The sequence below is a fragment of the Lampris incognitus genome, chromosome 2 (genome assembly GCF_029633865.1).
Source record: "Lampris incognitus isolate fLamInc1 chromosome 2, fLamInc1.hap2, whole genome shotgun sequence".
NCBI classification, from domain to species: Eukaryota; Metazoa; Chordata; class Actinopteri; order Lampriformes; family Lampridae; genus Lampris; species Lampris incognitus.
This window is the reverse complement of record NC_079212.1, coordinates 93,090,812-93,117,734: the sequence shown is the minus strand read 5'-3', so window position 1 is coordinate 93,117,734 and position 26,923 is coordinate 93,090,812. Positions and strand designations below refer to the sequence as shown.

At 43.4% G+C, this 26,923-nt stretch overlaps 1 protein-coding gene across 1 annotated transcript; it reads left to right on the top strand.

Moving 5' to 3' along the window:
* The first annotated feature begins 452 nt into the window (after positions 1-452).
* On the top strand, positions 453-26,356 carry LOC130106898 (leukocyte elastase inhibitor-like). Its single transcript, XM_056273208.1, is given in 8 exon segments — positions 453-516; positions 19,455-19,595; positions 20,460-20,577; positions 20,833-20,975; positions 23,490-23,567; positions 24,083-24,172; positions 24,278-24,458; positions 25,186-26,356. Coding segments are annotated over 7 exon segments (924 nt in total). The 5' UTR covers positions 453-516; positions 19,455-19,508; the 3' UTR covers positions 25,413-26,356.
* Positions 26,357-26,923: the final 567 nt, after the last annotated feature.

The following is a 26,923-nucleotide window of genomic DNA, read 5'->3' as shown; positions in this document are numbered from 1 at the left end:
AGGAAGGAACAGGAGAGATGAGACAATAATTTCAAGACTCAGATTTGGACACACTGCTCTAAACAGTACACTTTTCAAAATAGACAAACACAATACAGGCAGCTGTGACTACTGTGGGCAAGAAGAAACAGAGCATGTTATAATATATTGTCAGAAATATGAGGCAAAAAGAAGGCGTCTGACTCAAAATCTCAGAAAAATAAAAACACAATTGATTTAGTAGATATTCTATAGAAAAACTCTACTGAGTGTTATAAAATCTTGTTTCAGTTTCTTAGAGTAACTAATTTAATTAAGAAGATCTGAGATTTTTTTGGGGGGGTGGGTGGGTGGAGAATAGTATAAATAATAGACAGTCTGATCCACACTCCGTACCAGCTGGTGGCGGTAACGCACCATTTTGTTGTTTGCCAACCGCCAATAAAGACGAAGAAGAGGAGGAAAAAGGAGAAGCAGCAGCAGCTCCAGCAGCAGCAACAGCACAGGAAGTCACCAGTCGAGTGGAGACGAACGCTTGTAAAGTACCATTTTCTGATTTTACACGGGATGTGGCTTTAAGAGAGTTTTAGGAAGTAGAAGTAGAGGTAGTGTATTTTTCTCCAGAGGCGCTGTGCAGCAGTATGAACAATTATAAAGCCAGGTTAAAAAAACAAAAAAAAACAAGGCAATCAAACATTGAAACAAGAGTACAAAAAAAAGAGAGTAAAATAACACGGTATATCCATCCATCCATTATCCAAACCGCTTATCCTGCTGTCAGGGTCGCGGGGATGCTGCAGCCTATCCCACCATGTTAGAATAATTAAAACAACTTAAAAACAAACAAGCATGGTTGGGTGGACAAGCTGATTTGACCTTTCGCTGCTGTGAGGGACTGTTTGTACCTGCTGGTTTTGATGCTGGGTGTTTCTAACGGGAGCCAGATAGCAAAGTCCGAAACTCTGGCTGCTGTCAGACAGGATGGGTTCTGCTCTCTGTAACTTAATTATACACATCACACCCACTTTTCTGTTGAGTACCTGTAATCCTTGCTACAGACCTTGAACACCTTAGCTAATGCATTTTCCTGTTTTAGGTTGAGAGAAGCATGCCAACAGATAAAAGAACACGTAAAAATGGACTCAGTGAAAGAGGATTGTGGGAGCTGTGCTCCTGGACCTGGATGCTGTGTATGCTGGCTGCCTACAGAGGAAAGCCAGCAACATCAGCAAAGATGCAACACAGGAAAGCCAGCAACATCAGCAAAGATGCAACACACCCAGGTCACTTGTCTGTTCGTTCCCTTGCCATCGGGGAAACGATAACTCACCATCAAAACCCAGACTAACAGGCTGAAGAACAGCTTCTTCCCAAGAGCTATAGCCTCCATCACCCCCCCCCCCACACACACACACACACCTGCCTACAGCTGCTGAGGATTAACTGGTACTAAAGCCGCTGCAATATGGGCAACTATGTGCAATAATCCCATGCACCATTTTGAACTATAAAAGCCGCTGCTTTCTTTTATTGTCTCATTATCATTTTTGTTACCTCACTTATTTATACTAAATGTTGTCTGTTTTTGTTTTTATCTTGTTTTTCTTAATCATTTACCTTGTCTGGTGTTGCTGGTCTGAGAGTCACCAGATGAAATTTCATTGTGTGCACACGTATCTTATCTTATCTTATCTAATAAACTGAGCTTTGACTGCAACACCAGTATGTTGTGTTAAAAAAACTCAGCAGCATATTTTTTGTTTTTATTTGTCTGAGGAAGCTGGTGGAGTTGCATGTTGATGGGTCCTGAATGTCCTTGTTTTATAGATAAGACAGATGAGATACTTTATCTGTACACACAGCGGAATTTTGTTTGGTGACTCTCAGACCAGCAACACTAGACAAGGTAAATGATTAAAAAAACAAGATAAAAACAAGAACAAACAACATTTAGTATAACAAGTGGCCCCCATGGTGATGCTGGGGGCCAGGGGCAACACAGCTACACAGATGTCAGAGGTACGTACAGACACACAGATACACACTAGACATGCATATGTGCACACACACATGCACATTTTGTAAGCCTCACTAGGGGTTTTCTCAGCCTCTTCACTGCGGTGGTTAAGATTTCCACCGTATCAGCTCAGACACAGTGAATGTCAGAAAGGTGAAAGGTTCAGATAAGGTGAATGTCCTAGAGATTTATTTAAACATTTAATCCCGCTCACCTAACCCTAACCATGCTTAACCCACCCAAATTCAGCCTGCAGAATGGGGCGGGGTGCAATGTCGACCATTTAATCCTGCCCACCTAACTCGAACCATGTTTAACCCCGCCTAAACACCCACAAAAGGCAAAAATAACAACCAGAGAATTTATAATCCAATGAAAGCTAAATGAATTGCTGTGGGCAATACAGTGACATGACGTTTTTTTGATATTACTCTCTCACCTGAACCTGCCAGTTTTCCTTTAAAGAACGACCAAGACGGTCATTATGACCGTTTTTGGATTTTCAAAGTTTAATAATGTAACCGGTTATTTTCTTGCCCGGTGCGGGATTCGATACGGAGTGTACTGCGCCACAAGGCGACATCACTAACCGCTCGGCTAAAGGGTCAGACCCGTTAGTTAGGGACTAACGTGTCTTATTAGTAGTTTACAATAACTTTGTGGAAAAAAGATACAGACCTGCCGCTCCCTGAATTCTTCTAAAATTGCACATATCTGCATTAAAATCAGTTTTAGATCAATCGCACAAAAAAAAAGTTGCAATAAGGTCTACCTAAAACGACCATGGACGGTCAACATGACCGTCTCGTAATTTGCGCGTGATCATGCACGTCATGTCACTATTTGTGACGTGTTGTGGTCGCATCATTTCCTTCGCGAAGTTCATTGCTCTGTCCTGGGGGGGGGGGGGGGGACTAGCGCTCTCCGGTGCAGAGAAATAGTCTAAATTTGATTTTTGACTATTGCCAAAATGTCTGGTTACAGACACCGTTACAGACGCACCACGGCTACAACCGACACGTTGCCGTATTTACAGGCGTTGGACAGCCGCCATTTTAAATTGTTTGAAAAATATTCTTACAAGTTGTTAAAATGTTACCTTTGGTTTCAGTTAGTTTCATAACAGATATATCATAATATGTAATGCATTAATATCTCAATTGGGTATTTATCTTGAAAGAATATTGAGTTTAAAAACCGCGGCGGTCAAAATGACCGCACACGGTCGTTCTAGTAGTTTTAAAGTTCCGGTCGTTGTTTGGGACTGTTTCAATATTTATTTTGAGTTCTTTCTTTACATTTCACGTTTTATAGGCCCTGTTACGTTTTTTAGATTAGCAAAATGTGTTTTCCGTTTTGTTTTTCGGGTAATATTTTCACTTTTTCACGTTCGCTAATTCAAGTTCGACCATGTCTCTGGCATTTAAATTGTTTAAAAATAGCATCAGTTGTTAAAATGTTAATTTTAGTGTCAGGTGTTTCCTAACAGACATACTAACATATTGTAGCGAATTCGGGGAACAACGCAGCCACGGGAACTGCCGCGGCCGGGAAGCGAACCCGTATCACCCGCACCGCAGGAGACATCGCTAACCGCTAGACTTTTTTTTTATTATTGTCTTTTATTATGAAAACATATTTTTGGAAAAAAATACATTTTTGATTGCATGTATTGTCCATCAATTCCACATTGTTACATTTGTTTTACACTTTGTGTCACTTACACAAGATAGTATCCGTCTCTCTTTATACATAAAATAAAGCCATGCTTTCCAAATCATCAACTTAAATCAGTGCTTTGGAACCAGAACAGAAAATGAAACAAATCAGCCCTTTTGAACGAACCTTAGACTGTGTTTTTAGAAGAAGGTAACATTACAATACTTGTTCCCCAAATTAAAACACCACTTTGAGATTTTAAATGACACACATTCCACATTAAACAGAATGATCCCACCTTCCCCTTAACTTAAATAAAACGTAACAGAGAAAATTAAAAGAAAACGTAACTCATCTTTAACTCTGTTTCTATTTACCCTTCCGATAATCATCATTTTCCGTTCACATCATTTCAGACTTTTTCCTCCCCTCCCTCCCTCACCAGTTCCATACAATCTTCCCCCCTCCTGTTGAGGGAGAGGAGATGGCTGTCTCTGATGAAGAGCCGGGTGAAGTCCGCATCGCCGTGCGTCAATCTGTAATGTGTTTGTTTTTTGACCATGTTTTTGAAAATGTTCCAAACCGGGATGATTCTGTGCGCAATGTTCCGACGTGATTTGACGGCCCACCGGGCGTGACTTAAGAGGAATTTGCACAGCGCTGTGTTCTTCACCCTGCTCTTCTCCCACACTCCAAACACAAAAAATACATCCCACGAATCCCCATTGTCCCAAATTAATCCGTTTGTTGACTAAGCACTTTTTCAGGGTTTCAAAGAAGCTCACCAGCTCCGAGCAGTGCCCGTACATGTGCAATAATGTTTCAGGCAGCAGGCCACAGACGTCACACTCCCTGCCGACCCCCTTGTCAAACTGGTGCAGAATAACGTTTGTGAACACTTTGTTGTGTCGGATTTTGTAGTCGTTGTCTTCTGCCTCAATGCTGTTCCCTCTCACCCTCCATTGTCCCCAGATTTGTCCCACATTCAAATTGGGCATAACTTTGCCCCAGAACGGCAGAGAGGTCGGACGTTGCGACGCCTGTGCCAGAAACTTTTCATAGATCTGTTTGCTTGTCAACCTGTGTATGCTCCTCCACTCTCCTCCTTGCTCAACCAACATGGTTGGGAGCTTCCCCTCTCTGTTCTGTACTACTCTCCGCTCTATGGTTGTCCGCCATTCTTTTGGGATGCTTTCCTTTAAATCATTGTAATAGCTTGTTGTCTCTGTAATTTTGGCCTTATAGTTTATCTCCTTTATACTATCATATATGGTTTGGGGGGGAAGAAAACCCGGCATCAGTTTATACATGACGTCCTTCAACTGGACCAAACCTGCTCTTAACATATTATTATTACACAGAAGCTTACCTGTCTTTTGAATTTTCTTATTTAGAAAAATTGGCATTTCTCTGATAACGTTTACCGAGTCACATGCATAGTCTATATGCTTTAGAAATTCCGCGTGAGCGGACAGGACTTCTCTATAGAAACCTGGAAGCCCCGCCATCATTGGTCTCTTTAGTTGCATCAACAGCACAAAATCGCCTATGTGAAATACCTTGTTTATGAAGTATGCCATCAGGCTTTTCCAGCCGTGGGCTGTGGAGTCACACAGATATTTTTTTATAATTTTGATCCTGAACGCCCTTTTTTTGCTTTCTATATCTACTAATTGAAGTCCTCCCTCTCTGTACTTACTTATTAATGTCTTACGTGCTATTTTACTTACTTTTGCCCTCCACAAGAAATTGGTTATGATTTCATTTAGTCTATTTAATACCCATAAGGGTAGTTCTATAACTGCTAATGCATAGTTTAGTTTTGACAATATCAAGTTGTTTAGAACCACTACTTTACCTTTGAGTTTTAGGTCTCTCAGTTTCCAATAATTTAGACATTTTTCCATTTTATTAATAATTTCCGTCCATGACAGATCACGAGCTGCCACTACATCTTTACCGATGTAGGTGCCTAGAATTTTTATATGCTTGCTTTGTATTTTAAAAGGTGTGGTCTCCTGCTGAGGTTCAGCCATGTTAATAAACATGATTTCTGACTTACCTACATTTATGCGGGAGCCAGAGGCTCGACCATACATGTTTATAACTGCGATTGCTCTCTCTATGCTTGCCATGTCCTTTACTGTTAGGGTCGTGTCATCAGCAAATTGCTGGACGACACAGGATCCTCCCCCTGGTAACTCAATACCACTAATACCCTTGTCTTTTTTTAATAGAATTCCTAGTGGCTCTGCTATTATTGTGTACAAGATTGAGGATAGTGGACAGCCTTGTCTGACCGACCTTTCCAGAGGAAACGCATCAGTGGTTGCACCGTTGCATTTGACCTTACCTGTAGCGTTGCTATATAACAATTTTACCCAAGTTAAAAATCTGTCTCCAAAACCTACCTTTTTCAGTACATTAAACATAAATTGATGCTCTACTCGGTCAAAGGCTTTATTGAAGTCAATGGCCAGAAGGACCCCTGCTTGATCTGTCTCCTTTAAATACTCTACCACATCTCTTATCGTGCGTACTGTGTCAGTGACTTCTCTCCCTGGCACACTATAAGCCTGGGTGGGTTCTATTATTGTGTGTAATATTTGTTTGACTCTGTTTGCGAATATTTTCATTAGTATTTTGTAATCATTGTTCAACAGAGTAATGGGCCTATAATTTGTTAGTTCATCCTTCTTCCCTTTCTTAAAAATTAAAGTGATCAAGCCTAGAGTCATTGACTCCGGTACCTTCTGTTCTTTTTCCATTGTTTTATACAATTTCAGTAGTATTGGTTTGAGCGTGTTGCAGAAAGCTTTATAGAAGTTTGCCGTCAACCCATCACTACCTGGGCTTTTATTTGACATCATTTGATTTATTGCACACTCTATATCTTTCTCAGTTATTTCCTGTTCACACGCTGATTTATCCTCATCATTTAGTTTAGCAGTCATCTCTTCCAATATGTCATTTGTAGCTTGTATGTCTGAACTCTCAGTTTTGAACATGTCACTGTAAAAAGTTTGTACTGTTTCCAAAATGTCTACGAAATTGGTCACTACTTTACCTTCTTTATTTTTGATTTCTTGCAAATAACACTGATTTTGTTTTCTTTTTTCCAAGTTGAGGAAAAAAGTTGTACTTTTCTCCCCTTCTACTGCATATTGAGCACGGCTCCTCACTATAGCACCTTCACATTTTATCCTTTCAATTTCATTTATTTCATTTTGAATATTCACAAGCCTTTCAACATTGACAACCGGTTGTGCATTTAATTTAGCAATTGTATTTCTTAATGATCTTTCTTTTTTTCTAGTTTTAAAGTTCAATCTTTTCGCAAACTGAATACTTTTTTGTTTAATTTTCACCTTTAATTTCTCCCACCCCGCTATGATATTTTCCCCAAACTCAGGCTGTGAACATTCAAATGAGATCAATTTAGAGATACAGTCAACATAATCCCTTCTGTTCAGCAGACTAGCATTAAGGTGCCACACGCCCCCCTCCTTTTACCCCCCCATTCCCACACGCAGGATGGCATGATCACTAATAAAATTTAAACAATAGCGCACAGTATCGAAAAGGTCGATCTGCGGTTTCCTGACTAAACAAAAATCTATCCGACTTTGCCGTACAGTGTCCATTTGTGGCTGTACTCTCGAGTACTCTCGTGTTATGGGATTTCTGGTTCTCCATAAATCACAGAAATTATTCTTGGCCATAAACAGATTCAGGGCCGCTCATGAACAGTCGTGTTTATAGCTACCGTTATCGCTAATGTCAAGCCTGCTCATCTTGACATTGAAATCCCCAACTATGATGTCACAGTCTTTAGCTATAATATTCAATTCTCGAAAGAAGACCTGTCCCCCTCGTGGTTGGGCGCATAAATGTTCAGTAATTTGTAGACAGTGTCTTCAAAAACAAAGCCCACTTTAACCCACCTCCCCCCAATGTCTTTGTCTATTAGAGTGGCATCGGCCTTAATTTGGCTACTCACCATGATGCTTACTCCTTGTGCCCGCTGAGTCCCATGGCTTGAAAAGTAGAATCCAGGCCACCTTTTCTTGCACTGAGTTTCACAGTCAGTGTCCCAGTGGGTTTCTTGAAGACAGATTATTTCTGCATCACACATTTTTACGACTTTAGTGAACTTGTCCATGTCACGTAGTTCACGTACGTTGAATGATGCTATGTTGACCATGGTGAGTGGGAAAGACAGAGAAAAATAATCCCCAAACAAAAAACATGATGCACACCCTTTTCAGTCCATTATTATTTAGCCCTCTTAGTCTTGCCCTTTCTGCTTGTTCCCTCTTCCCTCCCCTTACTAACTCCATCCCATTCCGAAGCCTTAGGGTTCAGCTGTCGTCTCTCTCTCCCCTGCCCGTGTAGAGGCCCTCTCTGCCCCGGCTGCCCGCAAGGCAAGGACGCCAGGCTGCCCGAACTGCCCTCCCTCTGGTTGCTGCGGCTCCTGTCCCCTGATGTTGTTACAGCCTGACCCCTCAGCTACACGCCATCTCATGGCGTGTAGCTGACTGGGGCCCCTCTGCTTCGCCAGCAGTCGCAATGCCATCAGGATGATCTCCTGTTTCCGTCTCCTCTGCCCCCCCCCCCTCCACTCCCTCGCCGATGTCCCTCTCTGTCTCCTCTTTGGGATCTGCTCCAGGCATGGCTGCGCATTCTCGTGCGTAGTGTCCGATCTCCCCGCACTTGAAGCACTTGAACTCCGGGCACTCCCGTAGGATGTGTCCGGGCTGGAGGCACAGCCTGCACACTTTAGATTGATTATCGTGCAGCACTCTGAAGTATTCAATCCCTTCCAGCGTCTCAAATTTGGTGCTATAAGGTAAAGAGGAGACATTTTCATTGAAACGGACTTTGAGGAATCTCGTCCCGTCAAAAACGTCCGTCCCGGCCCACACTTCCTCCGCTTGATAGGAGACACCGGCTCCACGCCCCACTGCTCCAGTTTAGTAACAATTTGATTGTCTGTGACATACAGGGGAAGGTTCAAAAAGGAGACGATCCTGGTGTCCCTCGTGACTTCTGATGCCACCACTCTGGAGTTTCTAATCTTGAAGCCGTCCAGCAGTCTTGTTTTCCCTTTCGGGTTACTCATCGTGAGCTCCCATCGCTTTTCGACCTGCAGCCCAATACTCTCCCACACGTGTTGTCAACCGCACGCAGAAGCTCCATCATGGAGATTTTGTCTTCTCCCTCCACGTCCACATTAACCACCAGGTCTCTGTCCATCTCTCTCCCTTCCTCCTCCCTCCCCACCGCTCCCGCGGCGACCGCCGTCTCTTTCACCAACACCATTGCTGTGGCCCCTCCACCTCGTCTCTCTTTTCGTTTCTCCGCTCGACTCTCCACCACCACCAATTCTCCTCTCTCCCCCTTCTCCATCACGCTTTCTGCCCCAGTCGGATTCGCGTCCTGCCGGGGCCTCTTTGTTTCCGCCGCCATACCTCCATTTTGTTTGTCCGTCTGCCCGTGGTCGTAAGTCTTGTCCGGTCCGAGTGTCTTCGCCGTTTGTGCCATTTTCGTGCTTCTAAAGCCACAAAAGTTTCCCCCGTGCAGCAGAAAGCTGCTGGGGGGGTGGGGTTTGAAGCGTTATTTTCAGAAACTGCTCTCTTTTCCCCGTCGACTTAATGTCTTTTTCGTCCGCTCCGCCGCCACCACGCCAACCGCTCGGCTAAAGGGTCAGACCCGCCCGCCAGCGGCTAGCGTGTCTTCTTATCCATGCACGTTACAATATGTAATGCATTGATGTCTCAATTGGGTATTTATCTTGACAAAATATAGAGTTTAAAAAACTGGTCGTTTTAGGTAGGAGCGGAATTCCGGTCGTTCTAGTGTTTAAAAAAAGATTGTATATCCATCTGGGGGAAAAACAGACATTTCCAAGGAGTCAGGTTTGTTCCAATGCTTCAATTCACTGTCTATGAGAGTACTGTGACGTCAGTTAGCCCCTTAGCTGGAAACTGTCCGAGCCGACTAGCTTACAGAGCTAACATTAGCCGATAACCTCTAGCGAACTGTCAGCTAACGTTCTTCGACACAAAATGAACCAGTCCAGACACTTTCTGTTATCATGCTAATCTGACCCAACGTTCTCGCAACATTCAGCAATTTTATTTGCTAACGTTTCAACTTACTTGTGTTTCAATCTGCGCCATGAAATCCACCATTCCAAAGTAAATCGCGGGCTCTTCTTCTTTGCGGTTTATTGGAGGTTGGCAAAGAATCGCGGGCTCCTTCTTCTTCTCCCCCTCACTGACGTGGGGGACTAAAGGTGCATGCCGCCACCTACTGTACCGGAAGGTGTAACATCATGACTTCTATAAGAAAGGGCTACTGGATATTAAGCATTAACGTGTTTCATCAAAGCCATTTGAGCTTGTCTCTAACAGATTAAGTTCGCAAAATCTAACGTAAGAGGGCTAAAAGGATTTCAGACAATGATAATAATGCTATCCAAAGGAGTTGAATCAAGTGCAACTGGAACCATGACCTGGATGAATGAGAACATTCACAGATGATAATAATGCTAATTAATTATTATTATGATTATGATTGTAAACTACTAACAAGACACGTTAGTCCCTAGATAACGGGTTGGACCCTTTAGCTGAGCGGTTAGTGATGTCGCCTTGTGGTGCAGTACACTCCGTATCGAATCCCGCACCGTCAAGAAAATAACCGGTTACATGATTATTTTCAGGGGTGCTCAATCATCTCTAAAAAGGGTTTAAAATCGCCAATGAGTTCATGAAAAAGTACTGTATTTTGGATTTTACACTAAGAAGACTCCTACTCTTGAGAACCAAAGGTTGACCAGCGAGCATCATCTCTTACTTTGTATTTTACCAAGCAAAGCTCTGGTGGTTTTTTTTTTAATCTTTTATACCCGTTACAAAAGTGGATTCTGAAACAAGATGGTGAGCCAGAGCCAGAGCCAGTGAGCCTGGTGGAGCACAGTGCAGGCCAGCACGCGTCGAGGGTGTGACTGTTCAGCTCTTTCCCCATCCTGTGTCCAGGGAAAGGGACACACCCGTCTCTTCTACTCAGATAAGAGCTTTGCAAAACAGAATCACACTACCCGGGTAGATGGACACTGACTGAACAAAGACAAACTTTTTTCCCCCCTTTTCCTTTTATTGGCCAGTTCGTTTTGTTTGTTTCTATACAAGTGCCCTTGACACTAAAATCTTAACATTTACTGGTTGTTAATTGTTATGCTGCTTTTCTAAAACCTCGCCCTTGTTTATTCTATCCGGACTGGACGTACCCTGTACTTAGAGATTTATCTTGACTGATAGTGTGGAAATTGTGCTTATTCGTTCATGTGTTACGTTTGGCCCTTAGTACGTGTTACAACTAGGATATGGTCTAGGATGGTCAACCACAGTTTGTGGTTTGGTGCATCCGTCCTGAGCCAGTTCTTTGTGGTTGCCGTCTTTCCAGCAGGAAGGGGGATCTTGATCAAATGTTGGTCTCCTTTATGCACGGTTCCTTCCATGTGTCCCAAGTACAGAACAAGACAGGATCGGGGGATTTTGTAACCCAAAACCTCACACAGAACAGCATGTATACAATCCCAGAAAGCTTGTATTTTCATGCAATTCCAAAAAAACCTATGTGTGTTTTGGTTCCATGTGGCTGCATCGTCTCCAACATGGTTGTTGAATATTTATTTGTTTACTTTTAATTTTTGGGTGTGATAAAGTACCGAATTTGGTTCTTCCAAATAAATCCTGTCCATCTCTGTGGTGTGATTTTGTTGTGTTCTGATGTATTTTCCACATATCATACCACTTTTATTTTTCTGGGATCTCTACATTCAGTTCTTTTCCCATTTAGCTTTTACCTATAATGTTGAGCCCTTTCTAGATTTCATCAAACGAGAGTACAAGATCGACACAGCTCTAGGTGTAGCCTTATTTTATGCTTGTACTAATACCTTAACGATTGGGTGTATTTTATTCTCATTTTTCTTGATTTTTTTTGTTTGTTTGTTATAATAATCCCTCATTTGTAGATATCTAAATAAATCCTGATTTGTAAATTGATGTGTTGTTTTTAATTCTTGAAAGCTTCTCATTTCACCTTTTGGGGTTACCTCGCATATGACTGTTATGCCCATTCCTGTCCACTGTTTGAATCTGGTATCAGTTCTTCCTGGTTGGAATTCATCATCATATGCTATCCAGCTTAACAGACCAAGTTCCTCCCCCGGTTTTAATTGTTTGCCAGTGGAATACCATGTTTTTAGAGTAAATGATGTTGCCAGGTCTAGATCTACCTCATTCTTTCCCCTATACTTGCTTGGATTGGGAATTTAGACAGAGACATTTCAATGTCTTTCCATCAGGCTACGTAATCTGCACTGCACCAGTGCATAAGTGGGCGCAATTGGGCTGCATGGAAGTATTCCTCCAGGTTCGGAAGTGCCCTTCCTCCTTTATCTTTTGTTAACTGAGGAGTGGTATCACGTCCTCTAGTCTAGGGCTTTCACCTTCCCATATGAATCTTGAAATGAGCTTATCCCATTTAAGAAATTGGGCTTGTGGTATATTCACCAGTAGGGACTGGAACAAATATAGCAGACGTGGTAAAATGTGTATTTTCATCCCATTTATCCTGTCATATAACCCCGGTGGATAAGTGGACCGCCTGTCAGTAGCTTTCCCAGTGCTGACATCGATATGTTCATCCTTACAGTTATAGACTAGCTTTGTTAGGTTTTCAGGTGTTTTCACTCCCAAGCAATTAAGTGATTTTGCTTCCCACTTCATTTTAAATTCTTTAAGTTTTTGGTTCGGTGAACAGTTAAACATGAGAACTTGGGTTTTAAGTATATTTAATTTATAACCTGCATATGAGCCAAATGTTCCAAAATGTTCATGAGGTGCATAAAGGTGTTAACTGGGTCGTTCAGGTGCATCATAACATCCGCGAAGAGACTCATTACATGTTTACGACTGTTGATTTCTATTCCTGTGATTGAAGGGAAAAAAAATAATGAATGAAAATAAATGTGATGAAATTAAATTTCGCTTTTACAAATACTTGATAGCTGTTACCGTACTGAAGTGGACGTGCATCAACAAAACCACACCATCCTGAATTCTCCCACAAAAATTTTAAAAGGTCTGTTGTGTTCCGTAATCTAGTTACCCTATTACATTGAGTGCTATACTGCCAACCGCTAGAGGGCGCTATATTCTTAGGTCACTAGTAATGTAGGTTAGGTTGACTCTTTGAATGTTGTTGTGAGTTGCTGCTGAGAACCTGTCGGAGTGTGTTGGAGGCTAACGGTCTGCCTTGCGATTCTTTTAGTAAAGTTTATTAAGATCTGTTTTCTCACTTGTTACCACAATAAGGATGTAAATAAAACTACATCGTGGGAGGTGTGTGTGTGTGTGTGTGTGTGTGTGTGTGTGTGTGTGTGTGTGTGTGTGTTTTAAGAGAAAGAGTGAGTGTTTGACATAGCGCTTGTTAGGGGTCCAAGCAACGAAGCTGGTGGACCCCTATTGTATTTGTTAGGATTATTATTATTTTTCTCCGCTAAAAGTGTGTGAGGCTCAGCAACCGTAAGTCCTAGACCAACCAACTTTGGTACGTGGATTCCTATGCCCCCCCCCCCCCCACTACTCAGGCACCACAAATCACCTATGTCAGCCAGATGGTGGCGCTATAACAAAGGGTCATGCGTAATTCCCACACCATAAGTCAGATCAACACAAAACTGCACAGACCTATGCATCTGAATGTGCTCTACAACTTTGTTATGGGGACCACATATGTCAGCCGTATAGTTTGCCCGCCATTTTGACTTGTATTAGTTTGGGCGCGGTTTCTCAGCTAAAAGTGTCTGAGGCTCAGCAACCATAAGTCCTAGACCAACCAAATTTGGTAGGTGCATTAATACGGCCCCCCACTACTCTGGCACTACATATCACCCATGTCAGCCAGATGGTGGCGCTATAACAAAGGGTCATGCTTAAAAGGCCATAACTCCCACAGCATAAGTTAGATCAACACAAAACTTAATCGACCCATGCATCTCAACGTGCTCAACAACTTTACCACTGGGACCACCTATGTCAGTCATATAGTTTGCCCGCTATTTTGACTTATTTGGTGTGGAAGCGCTGCAGCTCTACATACCACACGCAGGGACACCTGGGTATAACGACATACTTTTTCTTTTTACGGCAGTCGGCTAGGACGCAAGAAATCAGACGCCGTCTAGTCCAGTTTTGGAAACTCTGGCACATGTTTCTGAAGGGGGTCCTCCCTATAGTCCCCGGGTCCTATAGTCCCCGGGTCCTATGTTCCCCGCTTTGTATGAGACCGGGGAATATCGGACCTTTTTGTATACAGAGGGTCCTGTATACAGAGGGTCCTATATTCCCCACTTTTCCCCAAAAGGGTCCTATGTTCCCCGTTTTGTATGTGCAGGGAAACATAGGACCTTTCTTTATAAAAAGGGTCCTATGTTCCCCTAGGGCACCCGGGGAACATAGGACCCTTTTTATAAAGAAAGGTCCTATGTTCCCCGGTCAGCAGGTTTGACGCTGTTTGGCGCAAAAAGTGCATTTTCAATAATGCATTATTTAGGGCAGATTATTAAGAAGACAATGAATCATACGATTTCTATTTTTATATCACAAAAACGAAGTCACAAAGTCTAGGTTGGCTAAAGTATGTGGAAACTTTCGACACTAAACCAATTTCAACTTATTAGGCTATAGCCTATATTTGGGCGCATAACCCACCCCGGTAGTTCTCTGATATTTATGCGTGAAATGTGTCACTTATCGAGGAAAATGCGCCTCGCCGAGTAGGTGAGCTGGCTCGTCTGTGTCTGAATGTAATATAGTAAGCCTATGTTCCTTGGGCAATTGTACCCGGGCGTAGCTCAGTCGATAGAGCTCTCGCCTATGGATCGCAAGGTTGTGAGTTCAATCCCGGGTGCCGCCAACTCAGCGTATGAGTAGCACATTGTGCGAGAAGTGCTGGGAGCTGAGGATAGGTGTTTTGTTCCGTCCTCAGCAGTCCATCTCCCAGAGGTCTACTGCATTGTACCAGGGATAGACTCCTGCGAAAGCTAGCTGTTATCGACAATAGGCCAATTCCGACCCACTTCTTCTATGTTCCCTAGAAAGCCGTCGTTCCCATCATAACCACACCAGCTTATTGGGAAAAGCATCTGACAGATATTAGATAGAAACCATCTGCTCAGTAAGGCCCTTTAAGCATCATAATTGTAATGATAATAATAATAATAATAACATAATAATAATGACAATAATAATAATAGCCTAATAATAATAATAATGATGATGATGATAATAATAATAATAATAATAACAATATAGCCTTATATTAGAAATGCTAAAAATTGGATAATTGAAATATTTATAATTATAAAGTAGGCTAATATAGCATGGTAATAACAAAATAATAACAATATCTGCCTGGTCTCTTAAGATTCTAAGATGCTGTATGCTACAGAAATAACGGGACATAGGCCTAGGCTAATGAATACGCCTTTTTGACAAAATATGAATGAAAGGCTAATCAACAACGCTAAAGCTGAATCACAAAACACATATTGCTCGAAAAATAATTTATAAATAGCCAAATGCACACATGATTTCGAGTTTGGAAATATTTAAAACTTGTCGTGGATGTGTGGTCATCTGCACGCAAGTTTCCTGGTGTTCTAAATCAATGATCAAAATTCACCAATGTCTAAACCGCCCGCCAACTTGCAACAGTTTGCAACAATCGGTTGTTATCGGTGATAACTCGTGGACTCACTGTCATGTGCTTACTAGCCTACAAGAAGACAAACAATGGCGATAGTTATGGATGGTGATCGAGGGGGCAAAGTGTTGGTACATGAGAACTTCAGATATCAGAAGCACCGCACCAATCAAGACACCATTAGATGGAGGTGCTGGAGGTGGAACTGTAGAGTGCCACTGATCACAAATAGATTTGAAGTGGAGGACGTGGATGCTAACATTATTATGCACGATGTTGGGGAACACGTGCATCCCCCTGACGGAGAAATGGTGCACCGTGCAGAATTCCGACAGGGGGTGATTGCAGAAGTTGCGAGGGAGCCAACAGTCCCAATCAGAAGGATCTATAATGCGCAAAGGGTCCTGCAGCATCGGCAACGTCAAATCCAAGGTGGCGGCGACAGACCACCACCACAAGGATTCCAGTCTGTAAGGACTGTTATGGCCAGAGCACGCGCAGCAGTCACGCCCCCGATTCCAGCTACACTTGAGGATGTCGTCATCGAAGGTGCATGGGCTGAAACATGGGACAGGGAACAGTTCCTCCTGCACCAAGACAACGAGTGGGCTATCGCTGTGTTTGCCACAGAGGGAAACATCAGGAAGCTGCGAGGCTGTGGAATCATATATATGGATGCAACGTTCAGAACGTGCCCCCGCCCCTTCAGCCAAGTTTTTACAGTACTTGGAAACATGCATGGCTTCGTTATCCCTCTTGTGCATGCGCTGATGGGCCAGCGCACAATTGGGCACTACCGGCAGGTGCTCGATTGCATCAAACGGGAAACCAGGAGGATTACGCAGCACCACTGGGCACCTCAAAAGGTCATATGCGACTTTGAACAGGCGCTTATCAATGCGCTGGAAACAGAACTTCCAAGGGCACAAGTGAGTGGATGCTACTTCCATTTCAGTCAAGCCCTGTGGAAGAGGGTGCAAAGACTTGGACTGACTACTGCATTCCGGGATGACCTTCAGTTGGCAGCAGTCATCCGCAAGGTGATGGAACTCGGCCACCTACCTCTGGACACAGTTCAAGACAACTTCGCCCTGCTCGTTCACCACCCGGACACGAGGCGCGTCCAGCGGGACCATCCAGAGCTGCATGACTTCCTGCAGTATGTCGGGAACACATACGTCCACGATGGAGCCCTCTTCCCACATCCAATGTGGAACGTCTATGCACGCAACATGGAGCAAAGGACCAACAACCACGTTGAGTGTAAGTGACTAAGACTTATTTTCTGATTTATTGAATAATCAGCGAACAGACTTTATTTTTGATGTGTGGCCCATAACACGCTTAACATTTTCATGCGACACCACAGAAGCGTGCAGGCTATGATAACGTAGGCCAATTGTATGATTATGGTTGTGTAAATTAGGCTATACTGTTTTTAGTCGATTATTTGTATCATTATTTAAAAAAATAATATAGCATCGGTGTAGGACTCACAGTCAACCATTGCTTTGGATACTCTTAAAGCTTGATGAATCTACATTGTTTCCATCAATTAGCTGTGGAATTCACCATAGGCTATGTGTTTAACTTTCATTTTAAAAATCAGTTTAACACAATCCAGCATAATTTTTGGAGGTCTACATCACACAAAGGCCTACACTCCTAAAGCTGTATTATGCATTCATGTTTATCAAGCCACTGTCAACATGTTCAGCATATTCACATTTCTTTAACAGTTTACATGATTAACCTCTTGTTTTTGTTTTTGTAGCTTATCATCGCACTCTAAATGATGCGGTCCAAGTGCGCCACCCATCCCTTTGGATGTTTCTGCGCCACATTAAGGACCAGCAAACCCTGGCAGAGGAAAGGCTGGAGATGGCGGAGCGAGGAGATGCTCCCCCAAGGCGGAAGCCCAAGTGGAGGAGGTTGGAGGCCCGTCTCCTGCGGCTCAAGGGTCAACTGGATGCTGGTCACAGAGATTTGGAATCATATTGGAGGGCTGTAAGCCATCACATTTTCAGATAGGCTGAGTAGAGGTTTTAGCCCCTCTTTGTTGAGTAGCCTAATGGGCTAGGACTACTCATTTTGCTTTTTTGAAGAAGAAAAAAGCCTTAACGTTAGGCTAGTTAGGCCTTGGAGATTTTTGTTTTAGACCATGCCTTTTCTGGGGGGCTTCTGCCATAGACCAACCCTTTTTCAGCCAAGCTTTTACTAGAAGCATTTTGTTATTAATAGCCTATTATCAGTGTTACTATTGATAGTATTATGCCTGTAATTGTTATTTGTTATTAGGCCTCTTTTATAATTAGGCTATTATTATTATTATTATTATTATTAAAGAAGAACATCAAAGGATGTAAGGTAGCACTCATCAAATGAAAAAAAAGACACAATTCTCTATTTTACCATTTCATTTTTTGGCATCAGTCAATAACTTGGCCGGGTGGTCTTCTTCAGAAACCTTAATGACTGATGCCAAACAATAAAATGGTGAAATAGAGGACTGCCTCTGTTATTTTTTTACCATTTGGTGAGTGTTACCTTACATCCTTTGATGTTCGTCTTTGATTCATGTTTTTGGTTTAGCACCTCCACAAGCCTTTAGTTTTTTGAGAAGCACATGTTATTATTATTAGGCAATTAGCCTATTGTGTAAGGTAGGCGGCCCCCGTTGATGGATACTTTGTGCTGGTCCTAAATTCCCAAGTCCTGGTCTAAGTTCTCTGCCTAAAAAGTTCATCATTAAAGTCTTTTTGAAAGAAAGTCTGCCAAGTGATTTAATATGGAAAACGAACTGCAAAGTAACAAGAAAGTGGCTGAAGTGTCCAGTGCTGTGCAAATTGAACTTTGAGCGAAGGTGGAAATGGCTACTGGTTATACTGGTAGGCGGGCCTACTGCAAGACAAACTTGCGTTGATTGCCGACTGTCCATGCTGAGCCGGAGAGCCAACTAACTAGGCCTACTGCAGTAAATATCGGTAAGAAATAACAATAAAGCAAATTACAGCCTCCTCTATAGGCCGAATTTGGATACGCACTCAAGATGGCCTGCGATATACAACAGCCAACAATGGTAATACGGCCTAATTTAATCAGCGGAGGAATAGATTGTCGTAGCCTACATCTCAGCCATGACCCCAGTTTTTATTATTTTGGACCCGTTAAGGAAATAATTTGCAAAAAGGGTTCTAAGTTCCCCGGTTTGTTCCTCGATTGGCAATAGCGGGGAATATAGGACCCTTTATTTGGAAAAAGGTCCTATGTTCCCTTGGAAACAGCGGGGAATATAGGACCCTTTTTCCAAAAGAGGGTTCTATGTTCCCCGGTGTCTATTGCAACGGGGATTATAGGACCTTTTTAGGGGAAAACGGGGAATATGGGACCCTTTTTTTTCGAAAGGGTCCTATAGGACCCGGGGACTATAGGCACGGCCCCTTTCTGAAGCAATGGAAGTGTTACGACATTTTAAAAAATTACGGTAATTGTCTAGGACACAGGCGACCCAAGTAATCCGACATTGTCATATCTAGTTGGAAACTCGGGTAGGCTACTGTTTCTGAAGCAAGATTCTTCAGTCTTTATTACATTACCAACAGCGGTTTAGTTTCATGTTGAAACGGTAGTCTATTACAGGCTAGGTGTATAAAAGGCCCCTACGTACCATAGCGTTCATTATTTACGTTGGGTGAAGGTATATGATCATGAGGACAAAACCATTCAAATTGCTCCATAGGGGGCGCAACAGTGCCAATGCTTGGACCCCTCCCAACATCGCTTCCGGCTTTTTTTTTTTTTTTTAATTCTGTCTTGGATTTTGTTGTTGTTGTAATGCAGCGCTGACACTACTGGTGTTGTCAGATAAACTAAGGTTTATCGGGTGGAAATGCTTTCCCTAAACACTAGGCTATGGTATGGTACAGTCACTCATGGACAGCAGCTTCGCTTATCGTCTTTCTGTCCTATGGGATTCTAACCCAGTTTTGCGTGTTGTCTTATTTTTGGCTGTCCACAGTCCCTGCAACTACAGAAGGCCGAGGGTGACGTCCATGCCGGCTTTGCTAAACTGATGAGTGAGCTGAACAGGCCAGGAAGACCCTACTCCCTCAGCCTGGCCAACAGGCTGTACGGAGAGCAGTCCTACCAGTTTGTGGAGGTGTGTTTGTCTGTACAATACTAGTCAAACGTTTGGACACACCCGATTGACTCTTGAAGCCATCGCCTATGCCCCCCCACCCCCCACCCCAACAAGTTGTTTCAGTGAGTACTTAAATGAAATGTAGTGAACATAAAGACAAACTGGCACGGTGGCGCAGTGGTTAGCGCAGTTGCTTCACAGCAAGAAGGTCCTGGGTTTGAGCTTCGGGGTAGTCCAACCTTGGTGGGTTGTCCCGGGTCGTCCTCTTTGTGGAGTTTGCATGTTCTCCCCGTGTCTGCGTGGGTTTCCTCTGGGTGCTCCGGTTTCCTCCCACAGTCCAAAGACATGCAGGTCAGGTCAATCGGCCATACTAAATTGTCCCTGGGTGTGAATATGTGTGTGGGTGTGTGTATATGTGTGTGGGCCCTGTGATGGCCTGGCAAACTGTCCAGGGTGTCTCCCCGCCTGCCGCCCAGTGACTGCTGGGATAGGCTCCAGAATCCCCGTGACCCTGAGAGCAGGATAAGCGGTTTGGATAATGGATGGATGGATAAAGATAAACCCTACCTTGAGTAAGTGTGTCTGAACTATAGACTAGTCCTGTATGTGTATTCTTGTGTGGGTGTGTTGAGCTGAATTTGTGTGAATCGGAGGCATAGATAGTCTTCATGCTGTATAGGATGAAGGTGAATGAATGGGTGGGGATATAAGCATGTCACCATGCCAAAGCGTGAAACAATCAGATGTACGCAGTAGCTGGAATATCTGGCCAAAATAAGTGGGACTTTTTGTTTTTCTGCCCCGTAGTCTCAATAGGTCAGTTAGATCGTTTAGCTAGGCTGATCGGAATGGGTAGTAATAATTGTGCGACGATGGTTTCAGGAGTTTCTTGGGGAAACCAGGAAGTACTACAATGCGGAGCTGGTGCCTGTGGATTTCTAGAACAATGCAGAGAAGGCCAGGGTTGACATCAACACCTGGGTGGAGAAACAGACACAAGGTGGATTTCGTTCGCTCTCTCTCTCTCTCTCTCTCTCTCTCTCTCTCTCTCTCTCTCTCTCTCTCTCTCTCTCTCTCTCTCTCTCTCTCTCTCTCTCTCTCTCTCACACACACACACACACAAAGGTTACTTTACAGTTGGTCAGTAGGCGGATGGAGACACCGATTTAGTGTGTGTCCGTGTTGTATTGAACTCTGTGTCTTTGGTCGATTCATGATTGACACCATGTGGTAACGCCTGAATGTTGTCCACCAGATAAGATCAAGGACCTGCTGAAAAAGGGAACAGTGGCTGCAGTGACCAGGCTGGTGCTGGTCAACGCCATCTACTTTAAAGGCAACTGGGACGAGCAGTTCCAGGCGGACCTCACCGACGATGCGCCGTTCAGAATCAACAAGGTACGCAGTGTGAAAGCAGCGCCGGCTGGTGTCTCCTGTCTTGTCTACAGGCACATGGCCTGGATCTGTAGACGAAGACAAGCAGGGAAAACTGCAGGTCGTCTGGGTTCCACAGATTATGTTGCGTGGTCGCACATCCGCCATTGTTTTGCAGCTTCCTTGTTAAAGCTGCACTGCACTTGGACAGCGGTATCGAAGAGGCAGCCGTTGGGTTGGGAGGGTTGTTAGGATGCGTAAAGTTTTAAAGTTGGGAACTTTTAAGAGATTTACATTGTCATATTGCATCTGTAGAGACACTTAAAGCCCCCGAGGGGTCGCTAGACAGGCACCTAGTTGATGCGCTTGTAGCCACTTCGCGTTACGCGTGTCCATGAAATAAAGGCCAGACTTGTTTGAGTTAAAACGTTATGATATTTATTGCTCACCACCATGTTTCAGTCCATAATCCATAAAGCGTCATACGTCCATAAACAGTCCAATATTCCAAACTCACACTTGTGTTGCTTGCCAGCCTGGCGTGGCCTGCAGCAGGGAAGCGGTCAAAAAACCGTGTGCTCCCCTCTGTCAAGCAACGTCTGTCACCTGCGTGAACGCTCCCACCTATATTGCTGTGAGCCCACAGCAATTAGAGTGACACCTAGTGGACCAATTAAGTGCTTACAAGATGAGATCACACGGCTCCTACAGCATCCCTGAGCAATGTGAAGGAACAGCTCAGTACAGTTATTTTCAACAGTAACAAAAAAGAGAGTTCAGCGTATACACTAAATGCCTGATTACAAGTGGAAAATCTACTTGAGAACAAAGCATAGTATTAAATGGGGTCAAAGAGATAGGACTGGAGAAGAGAGTGAAACTTTTGATGACAATGTAGCCACAGGTTATCAGTCACCTCTGTTTTGCCTTTTGATTTATAGCTCTGTTAGATGCTACAGACAGGGCACTAGGGCGTGGTGGCGTTATGAAATGAATTTGACAATTCTCCCATCCTTTCATTGCCACGGGGCGTAAATAATTGTTTCATTCTGGTTTGTTTGCACAGTGTTAACATACAGACAGGTGACAAAGGAAAAACCTGAATGCTTGACCCCTGCAGTGAGGGGGTCCGGGGGCTCTATTATGCTGCGGGGGGCATTTTCCTTGCATGGTTCGGGTCCACTTGAGCCCTTAGCGGGAAGGGTCACTGCAAATCAATAGGGCTGTCACAATTATTACATAATCGCCTGATCACGATTATTCAACCTGACCGCGATCATTTTGCATAATCGTTAGACTCGTTTCCATTCATTTGTGTAACCGGTGATTTTCTTGCCCGGTGCGGGATTCGATACGAAGTGTACTGCACCACAAGGCGACATCACTAACCGCTCGGCTAAAGGGTCAGACCCGTTAGCTAGGGGCTAACGTGTCTTATTAGTAGTTTACATTTGTATAAGAACAACTGGAGGAAACTAACAGGAATGTCATAGTTCCATCACTATTTCCGCGTCGTTTTCCACCATTTGTTGTTTGAAAGGCGCTCTTGTAATGACGTCATCTTGTTGCGCCCCTTCTGCGATGGTTTAATGGCACATGAGTGGTGAATTAGCGCCAGCAAACTATTCAGTATGGCTGACAACACTGTGACCCCGGTGAGATGTCGCCTTAAGCCAGATAAGGTCAACATGTTGGTGTTCCTTACCCAGAATCTACCTAACCAGTGAGGAGCATGACTGGCTGTGATTGTGGTTGATTAGGATATGGCCTGTTTTGGCCATAGTAAATTGTCTATTCTGATTATTGGTACCTTCCATTTTCAGTCATTTCTAATGGGCGTTGTGTACTCAAGTTGTTATCTATGTCATATCTGCCCTGTGCAATTTTTGCTTACAAAGTCTAAAAGGCAAACAGAAATTTAATTTTTATTTATATGTTCCAATGTTCAGTTCCAATAAGTGCCTCTTCTTCTTCTTCTTCATAAGGTATGTGTGTATTATTAAACTATGATTAGGCTTATACTGTAACAGTGGCATAAAATGATCAGAAAAAGACAAATCTTAATCACAATTATTTGTATGGCAATTAATTGTTAACTAAAATGTCATGATCGTGACAGCCCTACAAATCACTACAAATGTATTCTGAGTGATCGCCTTTATCCTATGATGAAACGTTTCTGTCCTGATGGGAGTGGTCTCTTCCAGGATGACACTGTCCCCATCCACAGGCGCAATCTGAATCCATCGTTTTGCTTGGAAATACGTAAGCGGATCTGTATCGTGGGACATGTACAAATGACTCATTTTGTTCGGGTCAAAAGTGACACAGCTGAAACTGTACAGTTTACACATTGTTCACAGAGTGTGTATACAATAAGTATGTAGCTCAAGAAGGCAATGTGAGCTGAAGATGTGATGATTATATAAAAACAGCCATTCCATAGGTTACATATAGTAGCAGTGCTCTGCATTGAGAATGGGTGCGTTTGGCTCACTGAAAAACACTGCTCCCCCCCCCCCCCGCTGCTGTCTTCAGAAAGAGACTAAAACAGTGAAGATGATGTACCAGACAGAAAAGGTCCCTCTCACCTTCATTCCTGAGATCAACTGCCAGGTAACCAGTCTGTCATTCAGTTAATCTTCCTTTTTTTCCTGATCATTATTAACTGCCGATGCGACGGCTTGCTTAAATCAATCAATCAACTAACCGATCATTTTTTTAAAATGGTCTCAATACATGATAACCCACCAATCAATAACCAATTGATACTCTATTTTATGTTTTTGTCTCGTTTCCAACAGTACAAGAAATACAATGTTATTATTCTAGTTTGGAGCAATCATCTTAAGAGGGGAGCTGTGATAGGTGAAAGTAATGTGACCAGTAGGTGTCACTGTTGTACTCTATTACCATGACGTGAAGTGCGCATGTCTGTTAGTTGTTGATGTAGACGGACTTAGTGTGTGCTGGAAAAGAACATGCCGAGCAGCAGTAAAAGTTACACGTGTAACTTTTACTGCTGCTCTGCATGTTTTATGTTTTGTCTAATTTCTTCTTTGTTCACTTTGAATGTAAGAGATTTAAAAGCTGGTTGTCTGCTGTAACTGGTGCAATGCTGTGTCTGACAGATCCTCGAGATACCCTACACAGGGAAAGACCTCAGCATGCTTGTCTTTCTACCCAATGAGATGGAGGACAAGACCACAGTACTGGAGAAGGTGAGACGCGTTAACACCCACTAAACTCTTACCACCCCCAAATTGCAGAAGCCAAATGTCTCACACACACTCGCAAACTAATCGTTTATATTTGGTCCACCGCAGATAGAGAGCAAGCTGACTTATGAGAGGTTTGTGGACTGGACTCGTCCAGACACGATGCACAAGACGAAGGTCGAAGTTGGCCTGCCTCGTTTTAAGATGGAGGAAACCTATGACATGAAAGCGATCCTGACGAGCATGGGAATGAGGGATGCCTTCGATGAAGGGCGCAGTGACTTCTCTGGTATGGCGTGTAGTTGGACTACGTTAGTTATCTGCTCAGTCACTGAAAGAGGAGGACAGCACGTGGCCCTCCTCAAGAATTTCTGTAACAAGTTCTGATAACTGACATGCACAGAATGCCACAAACCTGTTCACCATCCCTCAATTCTCCCGATGTCAAATTGGAAACCTAAATAGTCAACAATGCATGAAGCTTGATCTCAGTTGTGGAGGGAGTACGGGATGGCCAAGTAACCACCGAAACGATCCAAGTAACTCCAATATTTTAACACAAGACAGGACGCTTGACATGATATCATGGCTGAGCAAAATTGGTGATTATAAAGAGACTAATTCTGCCCGGCAACAATCAAATTGCCTTTAGTTTATGATGCTGCTGTTTTTACCCAAAAAGCCCTTCCTTTGCCATATTTTTTCATCCAAAATTATCCGTTGCTTGCTCTAAAAGGGCCCATATTCTCTGTCTTTTCTTTCTTTTCTGTGTCTCCCTCTGAAGTGTATGACTTCAGATGGACAAATCACCAACTGGACGTTTGCTCATCTCCTTTAATTCTCTTACTCATAGATTCATTTTGTCTGTCATCCTTTTTCACTGACTCTTGTGCAACCCTTAGTACGCCCATACTTCCTGCATTGGTGAGGTTCTTTCCTTCTGCCCCTCCACCCCCACCCATTTCTCATGAAAAAAGTCGCTTACCCTCCTCCCCCATTCTCATTCCTCTCGACAGGCATGTCCACAGCCAACAAGCTGGTGTTGTCCAAGGTGGTACACAAGGCATTTGTGGAGGTCAACGAGGAGGGCACAGAGGCTGCTGCTGCCACTGGTATCACCATGACACCACAAAGTTTCGTAATGCCCGCCACCTTCATCGCAGATCACCCTTTCCTCTTCTTCATCCGACACAACCCCAGCAATGGCATCCTTTTCGCCGGCCGATACTGCTCCCCTGCATGAGCAGTGTCTCCTAAGAGCAGATGTGGGCCACCAGATTTTTTCGTCCAACCATTACCGCATCATCTGATTTCACTGGTTGGTTTGTCCTCTTTGGCTGAAGGTGCACTCATCCATGAGATCAGCCGGTGTAGCGTTTGGTGGGGTGGAAACCCTGCATCTTGGCACTCTGCGGCACATAGATGCTTATGTCTGTCTACTTTAGAGCGTATACATGCCACCAGATCACAGTGATTCATCACACTTTGAGTTGCTTTCCCATATTTTCGAGGCAAGGTTGCTGTCAGAAATCCTTGTAGGGAAGATAGGATATAGGATTTCTACAGGATTTTCAAACATTTGTATGAGGTTGCTTAATCTGGGCAAAACTGTGTCGTGTTTATCCACAGTCGTCATTTCATTCCGTGTTTGTTCTGTGCTCCACATTATGGAGACATTATGCCTTTGCACTTTATGTCTTGTATACCCTTATTCAGCAGCCTAAAGATCTCAAGCATGTTATGGCCTACATTGCTTTTCTATGGCATCCTGTGCACTAATGTCTGTGATTATATACCCACACACTGCACGTGCAGACTGTATTTTGTCGTTTTACATCTTACTTCCATGAACTTTTTATGATTTGCATTCATTATGCTTTACATTGTGCTGGTTTGAACAGCTAACAGAGGTGTTAAATGTTACTCCACCCTCTGTATGTGTTAGTGCTACACTGTACAAGGGTTAGGGTTAGGGTATTGTCAGACCCAGATGATATTTGTGCCTTTATCATAATTGTTATGTTACATACTTATAACTGTACAAGGTGCAACTATACACGTATTGTCCTTTATGATGAATGGATGGAGGGTGAAGAACTAGAGTTTTAAAGAAGACTTGAGTTTGCATTGATTACAGGATACTGTAAAGTGTGCTCATACTTATGCAGAAGAAAATAAAAAGGATTAGACTCTACTGTTTTTCCCCCCTCTCTCTTTTATTATGAAAATACATAACACACCTCTGGCCCTGTGATGGTCTGGTGGCCTGTCCAGGGTGTCTCCCCGCCTGCCACCCCAGTGACTGCTGTGATAGGCTCCAGCATCCCCGCGACCCTGAGTAAGGATAAACGGTTTGGATAATGAATGAATAACGCACCTTTTGTTTTTTTTACATATTTACACAAATACATATAATCGTTAGAATGAAGAAAAAGCAAGATACAAGACATTCACCTAACGTTTAAAACACAGACGAGACAAAAGTGAGGTAATCTGCAGGCTTTAGCATGGCTTCCAGCCTACGGGCCCCTCACCCAATCAGAGAAATAAAATATCACAACGCAGATAGACAAGACAGAAAATACTGAGGTACCTGTAGGCTTTGGCGTGGCTTCCAGCCTACACCCCCCCCCCCCACCAAATCAAAGAAATCCCCATAAAAAGGTGTTACCGGGTTATAAAGTACCATCTCCTGAAACAAGGTGGTACGCTATACTAGATGTGATCCTGTGGTGGACACGTATTGGGGACAGA